Raw genomic sequence first — 13,440 nt, 5'->3', positions numbered from 1 at the left:
AATAAATTTATGTCTTCTTGTGTAATTTGTCTTGTTATTGAAAGAGAAGTTTTCCTGCTTCAGTCGGATTGTTCGGCGATAGCAAAAGTGCACAATTTTCGCTGTTGAGCTTATTTTATAATTAACTTGTTTTGTATAGGATATAAAACAAACGTTAAAAACGGAGGACACTTAATACAAATTGGATATTTTCCGACACAGACCAATTAGTGGTCTTTTTCCACTCAAACGTCAGTCTTAGCGGCAGACATTTTCAACCAATTATTCAGACGCTATTATTTGCGAAACATCTGCACCGCTTTTCCTATTGGTTTGAGTTTGAGTGGCTAGAACGAAGCTAAATTCCAAAAGAAGTCTAGAAAGTTTTTTTAACATTGCCTTCGATTTTTCGGTACTTAGTAAAAGAGACGAAAAACACAACTAAACACATCGTCATAAACAAAATCTTTATTTACGCACGGGCGTGTGTAAATAAAGATTTTCTTCATAGCGGCTCAATAGGACATATATAGGGCAAGCATGCGCGCTATGTTATGATAGTCTCTTTTTCTTAAATACGTGTCTTGTTAGTTGTCCTACCGTGGGTTGTGACTACGATCTCCCGACTTTCAGACTTGTCAGCTCTACCAACTTAAGTAGAACGAGCACCGGACTACAAAGTCCTTAGATGTGGTCGATTTATAATATTTCACCATAACTTGTATAAATCTAGACATACCGAGTTCCTTAATCCCTTGTACTGTTTGTCGGGGACAACTTAATTGTTCATATCTAATAAATTACATAACCTTTTGAAAAATGCTACAACTTATCCAGGACTTTATTTAAAATCTTAAACTGGCTAAAAGTCTCAAAGACAAACAAATAATCAAACAAAAAAAAGTCGTCCCTCACCACGTTGGCCCAAAATTTAGTTGCTGGAGCATGGTAGAACGCTATAAATTTTTCCCACCACTTCAATTTCCTCCACAGGAATCCTTTTTCTTTTTCACGCCATACTATATTCGGGTCGAATTTACTCACTGAGAAAATGTTTCTAAGAGAGAATTAATACAGAAACTATAGTTACTCATAATGCTGTTACAATTCCTTTTTGTAAACGCAGACTTAAGAATGATATTCAGTGACCTTTGAACCTTTAATACTCCTTTCCACCCTCTGGTTCAGAATTAATGGAAATTATTTGTTCCACAGTAAATTGAGTGGAAAGTACGATGTTCTATCTTTGAGAAGCTCATTAAAGGAAAATCGAAACTTTATGTTTAAACATTTACAAAGCTGCTGCTATATAGTTTTAGAAGTTAAATTTCTATAGACAATAGAGTTCTAAAGTGATGACGTCGTAAAAATTGAATTTGTGAAATTGTGGGATTTGTCAAGATATTCTAAAAGAACAACATCTAGGAGGCCTACTTCCCGAAAACTAGCATTTCGGAGCAAGTTGTGTCTGAGATATTAGCCCAGTTATGCTCCGATGACTCCATACAAATCCTTCTAAATTTGACTCAGTTTGCCACATTAGGAGCTGAGTCAAATTTAAAGGGATTTGTATGGAGTCATCGGAGCATAACTGGGCTAATATCTCAGAGACAGTTTGCCCCGAAATGCCAGTCTTTGGCAAGTAGGCCTCTTAGATGTTGTTCTTTAGATGTTGTTCTTTCAGAATATCTTGACAAATCCCATAATTTTACAAACTTCCTCCAATCAAATACTAAGCAACAACAACCTCAACGTTATTCACGTCTCTCAATAGGCAAAGTGCTTGAATTGTATTAAGAGAGATTCTGCACACATACCCTTTTTCACTTCCTTCATTCGCTCCATTTTCAGGGACGTCTGAGCTGGGGATGGGACTGTCCGTTCCAAGATTCTTTTGTTTTTCCGGTAGTTGATGAAACTCAAGTGAAAGTACTGTGATGGGAAGCAGAAGCCCTAATACGATCTAATGGGATAAAATACAGACGCAAAAAAAATACTCAGGAGCGGACTCATGCAGTCTACAGAGACCAGAAACGAAGTTCTGCTTGGCGTTCACATAATAATTGGGTAGCTTTAGCAACGACGACGACGACGGCAGCGAAAACGTCACCGTTTAAAGGACTTCTCTATTCTCATACTTTGTTGCAATTATTCCAACTCGCTAAAAATGTTCAATTAGGTGAATTTTTCTTAGGGACAAACAAAGTTTAAAAGTGGAAAGAGAAATTCGTGGTCGTGGGTTTTAATAGGGAACTTAGGCAACGACGACGACGGCAGTGAAAACGTCATTGAAAAGTGAATTTGCGTTTTTAAAACTTAATCGTGTTTATTTGGTCCCGCTCAGTATGTCAAATGCGGGCGACTTTTCCTTGAGTTGAATTCTTAAGGATTTTATTCAGGATCAAAAAGAGGAAGGAAAATTCGTCGTCTTACGTCTACGTCCTCCATAAAACGTCAAATTAGGAGGTTTCACGTCGTAGTCGTGCAGTGGACGTCAAAGAAATCTACTAAAAAGCGTGATTCAGGTGCAGAGCTGTTGTTTTGATCATTAAACCTATTGTTTTTTGAAGTTGTCGTCGTCGTCGTAGTAGTTGCTGAAGCTCCCTAATAGGGACCTTACGAAATTACGACGGCGACGGTAAGGAGAACGTCAAAAACGCGATAGGTTTAATGAACAAAACAACAACTCTGCACGTACATTACGCTTGTTTGTACATTTCTTTGCTGCCCCTGTACAACTACAAGGCCTCTGGGTACGATGGCCTAAGCGTAAGTTTTCAAGAAAATTGCACCGGTGTTTGCAAATCCTTTATGGAAATTACTTAATCTTTCAATATCGACAAACAGTTTTCCTAACCACTGGAAAATAGCTAAAGTCACACCACTGCACAAAGGAGCGGCATGAAATGATAGCAACAATTATCGCCCCATACCGGTTTTACCTATCCTTTCGAAAATTCTCGAAAAGAACGTGGCCAGCTCTCTATCTTTTTTCTTACGCGATAATAAATCATTATACGAGCTGCAATCAGCCTTCAGGTCAGGACACTCAACTGAAACAGCCTTGATCAGACTCACGGATCAGATTCTAAAAAAACATGGACAATGACGAAGTGACGGGTTCTGGTTTTTATAGATTTCCGAAAAGCTTTTGATGTCATTGATCATGAACTTCTTCTAAAAAAGTTGTCTATCTACGGTGCTACCCTTTCTTCTGTTGCCTGGTTCAAATCTTACTTGTTTGAGAGGAAGCAGTTTATTTCCTTAGGGAAAACTACGTCTAACTACGGTTAAGCAAGGTGTGCCCCAAGGGTCAATCCTAGGTCCGGTGCCCTTCCTTTTGTCCGTCAACGATATGCCCTTCCACGTCCAAAAGTCAACATGGACATTTATGCAGATGCCACCACTTTATCGTTGAGTTCAAACTGGAAAACCCTGCCATTACTAAATCAATCTTTGTCACAGGATCTTAGTGAAGTAGAGAGATAGGCTAGAGAGAACAAAAGGTATAGGAATGTGCAAAAAAACTAAAGCTTTGTTGGTAACGGAGAAGCGTCTACGAAAGCGCATGGTCCAAGATACAGGAAAAATGGGAGTAAAAACGGATAACACAGAAATTGAACAAGTCGCAAACCATGAACTTCTTGGTATGATCATTGATGAAGATCTAACTTACGAAGTGCATGTCGATAAACTCTGCGACAAACTTTCGAAGCGACTCGACCTTTCACGCCAGTAGTATAGTACATGGCAGCACCGGCGCATATCATATATTATGGATTTGACCCTGGGTTTTTGATGACGTCAGCATTTTTTCCGAATTGGATTCCAGGAATTTGACCTTAGGAATCCGGTTTGTAGGGACTTAAAGAAATAATGCTTTATTTTTAGTATGCAGAATATAAACGCAGATATGAAAAATTTTATCTGTAGTAATAATATAATGAGTCGACGTAATGAACTTATAAGAAGATAGTTATCTGGGCTTACAGATAGTGAGCTCGAGAATTTAGTACGAGTGAGGGAAGAAGCACACCCTATATCTGTTAGAAGCACTCCAATTCCAAAGCCAAGAAGGAATGTACAACAATTAATCCGATATTTTTAGAATAATCCCATCCCACCATATAGACCCATTCCAGCTCCCAGAGCAAAGAAACAGCAGCCAATAGCAGTACCACCGACAAAAATTGGTGAAAAACGGAAGGCTCTTAAGGGCTTCACTAAATCATATGAGATCGGTTTGAAGACTGATAGAGATGCTTTGGTGCAGCTTCAAAGTACGAGACTAGCAATTAGTAGATTATTTAACACTATACTCAATAATACAAAAGGTTTCAAATTTGTGGAGAAGTAAAAAGTAACATTTGTGAAGAGAAAGGATGATGATCATATTTATAAGCCAGCTTATTTCAATAGTAGAGCGCAAATAGTAATTAATCCTAACGATTTTTTATCAAGCTTGCAATTATCACAGCAACAAATATTAAACGGTATTGGTGTTTGGTTGTCTGAGGGCAGTGGTTGGACTGTTAGTAGTATTAATGAACATTATCATTATATAAATACAGTAGTGTATGAGCCGATGAGAGGTAATTCCTATATTCCTCTACCGGTAAAATTACAGAATTCTGCTAAGGGGCTAATCGATCTTCAAAATAAGGATAATGAATGCTTTCGCTGCTGTCATATACAATATTTGAATCCGCAAGAAAAGGATCCCCAGCGGATCAAAAAGACTGACAGAAAAATGGTCCAGGAATTAAACTACCAAGGAGTGGAATTCCCTGTCGCTGCTAAACATTATGGTAAAATAGAAGAGCAAAATAGCATTAATATTAGCGTGTTTGGTTATGAGAATGAGCAATTTTATCCAATTCATGTCTCAAAGCATAAAAACGAGAAAGTATTGAACCTGCTGTTGATTACACAGGGAGAGAAGCAACATTATGTCCTTATTAAGGATTTTAATAAGATGATGTACAATAAGACTTAACACCAACACCGTAAACATTTTTGTATGTTTTGTCTCCAGTGTTTTAGCACTGATGAGATACTGGCAAAACATAGGAGCAATTGCATGATAATAAATGGCGAACAGACAATAAGGATGCCCGAGGAGGGCAGTACGGTCCAATCTCAGAACTATCATAAGCAGATGCCAGCACCTTTTTAAATTTATGCAGATTTTGAGGCAATTACAGAGAAAGTATCTGGATGTCAACCAGATGGTGTTAAACCTTATACTGATAAGTACCAAAAGCACACTGGCTGTAGTTATGGTTATAAAGTAGTCTGTTGTTATGATGACAAATATTCAAAACCAGTGAAAATTTATCGAGGGGAGAAATCTATTAGCTACTGCATATTGGATATGCTCTTGGAAGTAGAATATTGCCAAAAAATAATTGCTACTGAGTTCCAAAAACCACTCCATATGACAGACGAGGAGGAAGAATTATTCAAGGCTGCCGAGGAACGCCATATTTGTGGGGAGAAATATTTAGATACTGAAGTAAGAGTCAGAGATCATTGTCACATCACTGGACAGTATAGGGGATCAGCACACCAGGACTGTAATTTGAAGCTGAGAATTGTGGCAGATAAATTCAAGGTGCCAGTCATTTTTCATAATCTGTGTGGGTATGATTCCCATTTTATAATGCAAGAAATTGGATCAATCGGAAAAAGTAACAATTTGAGCATTAATTGTATCCCGAATAATATGGAAAAGTATATGGCTTTCATGCTGGGTAAATACTTAGTATTTCTGGATAGTTTTCAGTTCATGGCTAGTAGTTTGGAGAGATTGGCCGCCAATTTACCTACCAATGCGTTCAAGTATACCAGTCAGATGTTCCAAGATGAGAAATTAGCACTGATGAAACAGAAAGGAGTGTATCCTTATAATTACATGGACAGTTTTCAGAAGTTTGGTGACCAGCAACTACCTCCAAAAGAGGAATTTTATAGTATTCTTACAGATGAGGGTATTTCTGATGCACAATATCAACATGCCAAAAAAGTCTGGAATACTTTTAATATGAGGACACTGGGCGTGTATCATGATCTGTATCTGAAATCTGGTATTCTCCTATTAGCTGATGTTTTTGAGAACTTTCGTAAGACCTACCATCAGTATTACAAAGTAGATCCCTGTCACTATTTTACATCTCCTAGGCTATCCTGAGACGCTATGTTGAAAATGACCGGTATAAAATTAGAGCTTATGACGGATGTTGATATGTTTCAGTTTATAGAAAAGGGATTACGCGGCGGTATTTCTTATATTGCTAACCGCAACGGCGAAGCTAATAATAAATATATGAGCGGGTATAATCCAGAGAAACCAAGTAAGTATATTATGTATCTAGATGCGAATAACCTTTATGGATGGGCGATGTCTCGATATTTACCAACAGGTGGTTTTAGGTGGATGACTGAAAAACAAATACAAAAAGTTAATATGGCTGCTTGTGCAGAAGACAGAAAAAAGGGTATGATTTTAGAAGTCGATTTGGAATATCCTAAAGAATTACATGAGCTGCATAATGATTATCCTCTAGCCGCGGAGAAAATAGAAGTTACCAAACAAATGCTTTCTCCTTATTGCAAAAATATTTAGGAGCAGTTTGGAATAAATATTGGCCAGGTGCACTAAGCTAATTCCAACACTATCTAGTAAAAAGAATTACGTGTTACACTACAGAAATCTACAACTCTATTTGTCTCTTGGTCTCAAACTGAAGAAAGTACACAGGGTATTAGAATTTGACCAGTCTCCCTGGCTCGCACAGTACATTAATTTTAACACCCAAAAGAGGATGAATGCTAAGAATGCATTTGAGAAGGACTTCTTCAAATTATGAAATAATTTCGTATTTGGAAAAACCATGGAAAACATAAGAAAGCGCGTTGACGTGAGATTAGTGACTGATCAAAAGAAATTATCCAAACTTGCAAACAAGAAACATTGACACTCGACCGGCCACATAAGCTGGCCGGTCGAGTGTCAATGTTTCTTTGATCTTATGAACCACCACAAGGTCCTCACTAAAGATCTTACTGTTAACAAACGTCGGCTTGCTTGCAAGTTTGGATAATTTCTTTTGATCAGTCACTAATCTCACGTCAACGCGCTTTCTTATGTTTTCCATGGTTTTTCCAAATACGAAATTATGGTGTCAGAAAATATGTCATCAAAAAGAATATCGCACATGACAATTATAAAGATTACTTATTGAATGGGAAACAAATATTACATAGCATGCGCACAATTGGAAGCTACAAACTAAATAAGATTTCATTGTCCTGCTTTGATGATAAAAGATATACCCTTGCAGATGGTAAAACTAGTTATGCATATGGTCACTATAAAATATTAAATTAATAGCTCTAAAGCTGAGGTCATACTCTTATTAAAAAAAATTATTAAAACTGGTGTCCAGCTATATAAGCGAATTGATAAACTTGATAAAAAAGCTAAAAATCAAAGACGATTCTATTTTGATGCTATTGTTAATGGTAAAATAGAATATTCTGAAGCGAGATATAAAACAACAAATAATTCACGAGATAATTTGTTTGCTCCATTTCTTGTGAAGAGTCAGTAATAACTACGTAATCCTTTGAAGTAGTAGGAGCTGCTAACCGCTGAAGACGTTTACTTGTCTTTCGAGCCTTTTTTTGCTGAGCCACATGGAACCGTTTTATTTAAATGGCTTTTTCCTTAATGGCTTTTTTAATTTGCGCTTCAAATTTTCTTCTTTTTGTTTCTTCGTTTGCTGCTTGCCGTGCATACTCCAGTACTCTCGACAATTGCGGAAACAGCGATAAAAATGCATCAATTTATAATCTATAATCTTTAATTAGATTTGAAGATAAAAATCTAAATATAGTATATAGTAATGTGTGATAAAGAAGTTCACGAGTTATTGATCCAGGAAAGTCATATTAATTGTACCTTTTGAAATAAACAGATCCAGGACCCCGGTAAGCCCAAGCGATATTTTTGCTGCGAAAATATGAAACTGGTAAACGATAAACTTCTTTTGTAAAAATTATGGCCAAGTACATGATTATTTAACAGCAGACGAGTATGTGGATTTTTATGAAAATAGATACAGAATAAAAAGAAAGTCCGTATATCACAGAAAATATCATATTTTGAATGTTATCAATGATATTGCAGAAAATAATAATATACAAGTTGGCTATTATAATAGAGAGGAGATTCTGAGAATATTTCGGTTGATTGGCCAAGTTACACCGCAAGTCAATAATTTTCGTCGAAAACGGCTTATTAGTGTAAATTATATAATAAAACAACTATTTGACATTTTAGGAGTAGAAAACAAGATTATTCCTCTTACTCAGTCAAAAAATACACTAAAATATTATGAAAATTGGTGGGAGAGAGTTTATTCCTTAATCAAGGCTGATATTAGCCGTCTGGTTTCTCAGAATTTGGACCGGAAGTAGGGGAAGCCCCTATGACTCATTGATCGACAGACCCTGAGGAAGAGGTTGTATCTCGGGTTAACTTATACGGAGGACTATCCTGTACACATTATTTGTTGTATGAGGGCTCAATTTTGTCTCCAAATCTTTGACCATCTTTACAGTGGCTGCTGAATTATTTTTAGTCCGATCAGGAAAAATGTTTAATATTTTCTTTCTGTTCATATCCAGATCAACATTGTAAACAACTTTTGTTAGTTTGATATCAAACGCTGTATGGTTATCATACGTTTTTTGGGGATCAATCGATGACACTTTTCCGAAAACACCATAACCAATCATCCAGTTTTTTTGTCCAATTTTTTGGGTAGTTGATGAGATCAATGCCCCATTGGGGTATATTAACATAAAGATCGAGACAGTTTTTTGAAAGTTTACAATTATTTTGATATAATACATATACGCAGTGTTCCCACTACTATTTGTGTACCGGTGAGAAAACTTTTGTACCGTAAAACCAGCAACTGATACCCCCTTTGATGTGGTTTTATCAATTCTAGCAACTGATTTATACCATAATTGGTAATCTGAATGAGGATTTCAGTACACAGAGTATAATCTTTATCTTTATCAAGTTGATAACAATTGATTCCCATTTTATAAGAGTATCCTCCTTGCTTATCTTCTATAATTGTTGTATATAGAATTTTGTTGTTGTATTGATGGTAGTTACCATCTTGGGGCATTAAATTATCAATTTTAGTAATGTCAAAACTATCCGCCTGATGATCAGTCCATGCTAATTTATTAGTCATCAGGTACTTGAATTCACTATTGTAATTACTGGGTTTAACATGAGATTTTTTCAAATACTGCTTATTAATAGCATCAGTAGCATCAGTCGGGTCAACTAGATTGTAAATCCTATTATTGACCGTATTAAATTGGTGGTAAACATATGGATTAGTAATTTGTACAAAAAAAGCATTTCAAGTGTTCCGGCTTATTGCTTGATATTGTGAGGTAAGGATAGCATTGTTTAATATTATATGGCCAATTACAGTGCCACCAGACAGTTTCAAATAATTATCATATATGTATTTCTTATTAACCCTATCTTTATCATCAGTTGGTTTGGCAAGATGAGTAGTTTTATTATTGGACATATTTAGTGATCCTGCCATAACTCCACTGGATTTATCAAGGAATTTATTTTCTGACCATATTTTTGTAGCTGGTTGATTATCACCATTTGGTTGTGCTACATTGTATATCCTTTTGCTATTCATATCCAAATTGCCGGTCATTAATCCACCAGAAAGTGATAGTTTAGTATCAAGTTGCAGTTTTTTTTACTGCATCACTGGAGTCAGTTCCTTTACCCATATTTGTCAGTTTTTCGTTTGTCATATCATAATTCCCATCTGATGTGAGATTAAAACCAGTGCCTGATGCACCAGTAGCACCACGAGGGCGAGTGGCGACAGTGGGACCAATAGGACCAGCTGCAACAGTAGGGCCAGTAAAGCCCCGAGGCTCACGAACACCGGTCGGGCCAATAGGACCATGAACACCAGTAGGGCCTATGGGGCCAATAGGACCAGCTACACCAGCGGGGCCAGGCGGGCCAGGAAGTCCTTGAGGGCCAGTAATTCCTTGTTTTCCTTTTGAGTATGATTGATTATAATTAGGTTGCTGATTAAAAATTCCCCACTACTATTTTATTATTTAGTTATTTCTCTTACATGAAATCCATTTGCTTTTAACAGCTTGGCTTCTTCATTAGTAATTGGATCATCCATCCCAATAACTCTGCCAATAATCCGAGCTTGTTCTAAAGATTCATGTTTGTGATTAAGAAGTTCATATAGACAACCCTCTGATAGATTTTCAAATAATTCAGCAATCATTCTACCATATTTGACATCTTCAATTTTTAGATATACTTCCATATAAATAGATTTTATTAATTTAGTAAGTTGTTCTCTTTGCTCGTAGGTTATTTGATTTGGTTGGATAATTTGTTCAAAAATTGAATCAAGAGCCCGTTTCATATCTAGTATATCTTTTAATATTACAGGATGGAAGTCATACAACAATTCAGTTGCCATTAGAGCATATTGGAGACTTTTAAATTTCAAATGTACCTTCATATATTATTGGTTATATAATTATCTACCAGAGGAAGGATAATACATTATATATTTCCATAAAAGTTTCTTTTGACTGTTTTCATTGGTTTGTCAACATACAGGAATGAGTAAGGTTGTTTGGTGGCTTTAATACATTGATCCTTTGTTACATTCAACTCTCTAGAAATCATATTTCTCTCATTACTGCTAGGGAAATCATAAACAACATAATAACTGCAGTTTAATCTGATATCTTTTGGTGTTTTATAAAATGATTAAGACAGGTAAATAACACTACAGTTCTTATGACAGCCTTGAATGAAATAATCGATAAGCGGCTTTTGGTTTTTATCACAAATGAAGTCATCAAATATTACAATTTTCTGGGCATTACTCTCCAGACTATTGACAGGTTTCAGGCGCGGATCTAGAACAAATACTGACCGATTTCCTATTCTAGGGAGGTCTGGAGGAATGTTCCCCCGGGTAATGTTTTGGATTTTAACTCCCCAAAGTCCCATTTCCTGGGTTTCTGAGTCATTCAGACAGGATATTTAGTGACTGTCCAAACCATTCTCCAGATTTCAACTTGGAAAGTTTAAAGTTTATACTAAAAATATATCTATTATGAAATATCCGACCGATTTCCGTAAAACGGTGGAAACCGGTATGGATCCGCGCCCGGGTTTAATGTCATCATTATTGCAATGCATTATGTCATATCCAGCTTGGCCACTGATATCATTCATTGTTTCCATCATATGTCGATACTTTTCCTGTTCCAGGTTTTTACCGTATTAATGAATCTGATCATAATAGACTAATGGTTTCATAAGGATGTGATAAAACAGATTTACTTTGCCTGAACCTGAATTGCCGCATATTCGCATCCTAAAATTGGATTTGGGCATATACTTATACAGTTGTTTAAAGTTTGTATTTTCATCTTCATTGAAATCATAAATTGGAATCTCCATATACTATTATGTTAGATAAGTTAAGATAAGTTCAGATAAGTTTTTATATAATGTAATAGTATAATGGATATTGAAAGATTTAAGAGACTCAGTATCCCTAAAATTGAAGCAGGAAAAATAACTGAAGTTGTTAGGGATGTTATAAAGGAAGTTCGAACTAATAAGCAGAATGTTTACGAAAAGACATCTGAAGATCTGAAACCTCTAACGGAAACGTTTGATAAGGAAATAGAAGAGATCAGTAAATTGAGAGAAGATGTTAATAAACAAGTTGTCCCATACGCCGAGCAAGTTCAAAGATTAGCATTACCAGGCCCAAGTGGTGAGGTGGCCCCTAAGATGGTAGCTGATATGAATAAAGGATTCACTCAAGAAGAATTGGCATTCATACGAAGCCAGCAATTGCCATTACCAGCTGACATCAAACCTTAACCTTGCAAACCTTAAAAGGGCCAAATTATGGGAAACAAATTCTGGATAAATCTGGTAAAATAAATAAAAAATTAGGTCAGAAAAAAGCCAGTTTAAGCACAACAAAAATTAATAGAAAGAGAGATAAGGATGAAATTGCTGAATATACTAAAGGGATTGACATCATAAAAAAATACAGACAAAGAATTGGTATTTTAGAGGAAGGCGCAAAAACATTGAAAGTTGGTCAGGGTATTTATACACAAAAAAAGAGGAATGCTTATAAGATTAACCCTAATACTGGTGTTTATGGAGATGTAACCATTGACGTGCCCAAACTTTATGGGCAGCTTAAACTAATTGCTCATAAGGATGGTAAAAAAGTCTATGATAAGCAAGTGGACTTTGATACCCTTGATCTGCTCACAAAGCGGTTCAATAGTAAAAAGAAGTATTTACCATTATCAAAAATGGTATTTGATGACCTGAAAAGAATAAGTGATATTCCAATTCACCGAACAAGTAATAAATACAAAAAAATCGGTGCAGGTGTTGTTTATTATAATAACCCAGCTGACCTTTTGGACAGATTGGAATTGTTAGGTGGATCCATATTGGCTGGAAATAATGGTGTGAAAAATGAATTTTCCAAAATTGCTCACACACTAAACAAATTAGGTGTTCAAAATAACCCCCAACTTAATAGTCTGTTGAAGGAATATGTAATCTAATAACATAAGTGCAAGAAAGAGCAATCCATATATCATCTGTTGATAGACAGAAAATCGGACAGAATAAAGCAAAAGATTTTATAATCAAATTCGATCCAGTGTTAAAACTCTAAAATAACATGACCTATCAATTGGCACTGGATAAGGTTACTATGACTTACAGTTGGCACAATATTTCAGAACAGTATCAAAATAACGAAATAAAATACTCACCCAATGGTGGCACATCATGGGAAACCGTCAAATTTGTGAATGGAATGAACACTGATACGGATCTAAATGATTATCTCCATCAGTACATGAAAAAGAAAGGCCATCTCACCACTGACGATAAAACTGGCGATAAGTACCACATTGACCTAACATTCGTATTGTCAACATATAAGATTCTCATTCAGATTGACAGCAAGGATTGAGATGAATTTTGAGATTGAGTCGGATGGTAATCTAATTTGGCAAGCTGGAGCTGATTGCAGAGTGGTGATCACCAGGATGAAATTGTATGTTCCACGGGAAACCTTTAACAGTGAGGGCCAATCATCCTACATGAGTCAGTACCTTAAAAATCATAAGTGGACTTATTTGAGAGAGAATATAGAAAGATCAAATAGTAGCCGCCAGAGAGCTGGACATTTTAGAATCTCAACGGGTATCTCAAAACCCAGACACGTGTTTGTGTTCATAATCAATGATGCTACTATCGATGCCCAGACAGCTAATCCATTCCTCTACAATACATTCTCCGTCTCA

At 36.1% G+C, this 13,440-nt stretch overlaps 1 protein-coding gene across 1 annotated transcript; it reads left to right on the top strand.

Annotated features, from left to right (window-relative positions):
* Positions 1–11,611: 11,611 nt before the first annotated feature.
* Positions 11,612–12,690, top strand: LOC140930283 (uncharacterized). Its single transcript, XM_073379965.1, has 2 exons — positions 11,612–11,870; positions 11,999–12,690. The coding sequence occupies exons 1-2, from the start codon at positions 11,612–11,614 to the stop codon at positions 12,688–12,690; spliced, it is 951 nt and encodes a 316-aa protein (XP_073236066.1).
* The last annotated feature ends 750 nt before the right edge of the window (positions 12,691–13,440 follow it).

Source organism: Porites lutea, chromosome 1 (genome assembly GCF_958299795.1).
Source record: "Porites lutea chromosome 1, jaPorLute2.1, whole genome shotgun sequence".
NCBI classification, from domain to species: Eukaryota; Metazoa; Cnidaria; class Anthozoa; order Scleractinia; family Poritidae; genus Porites; species Porites lutea.
This window is presented reverse-complemented; position numbering and strand designations above follow the sequence as displayed.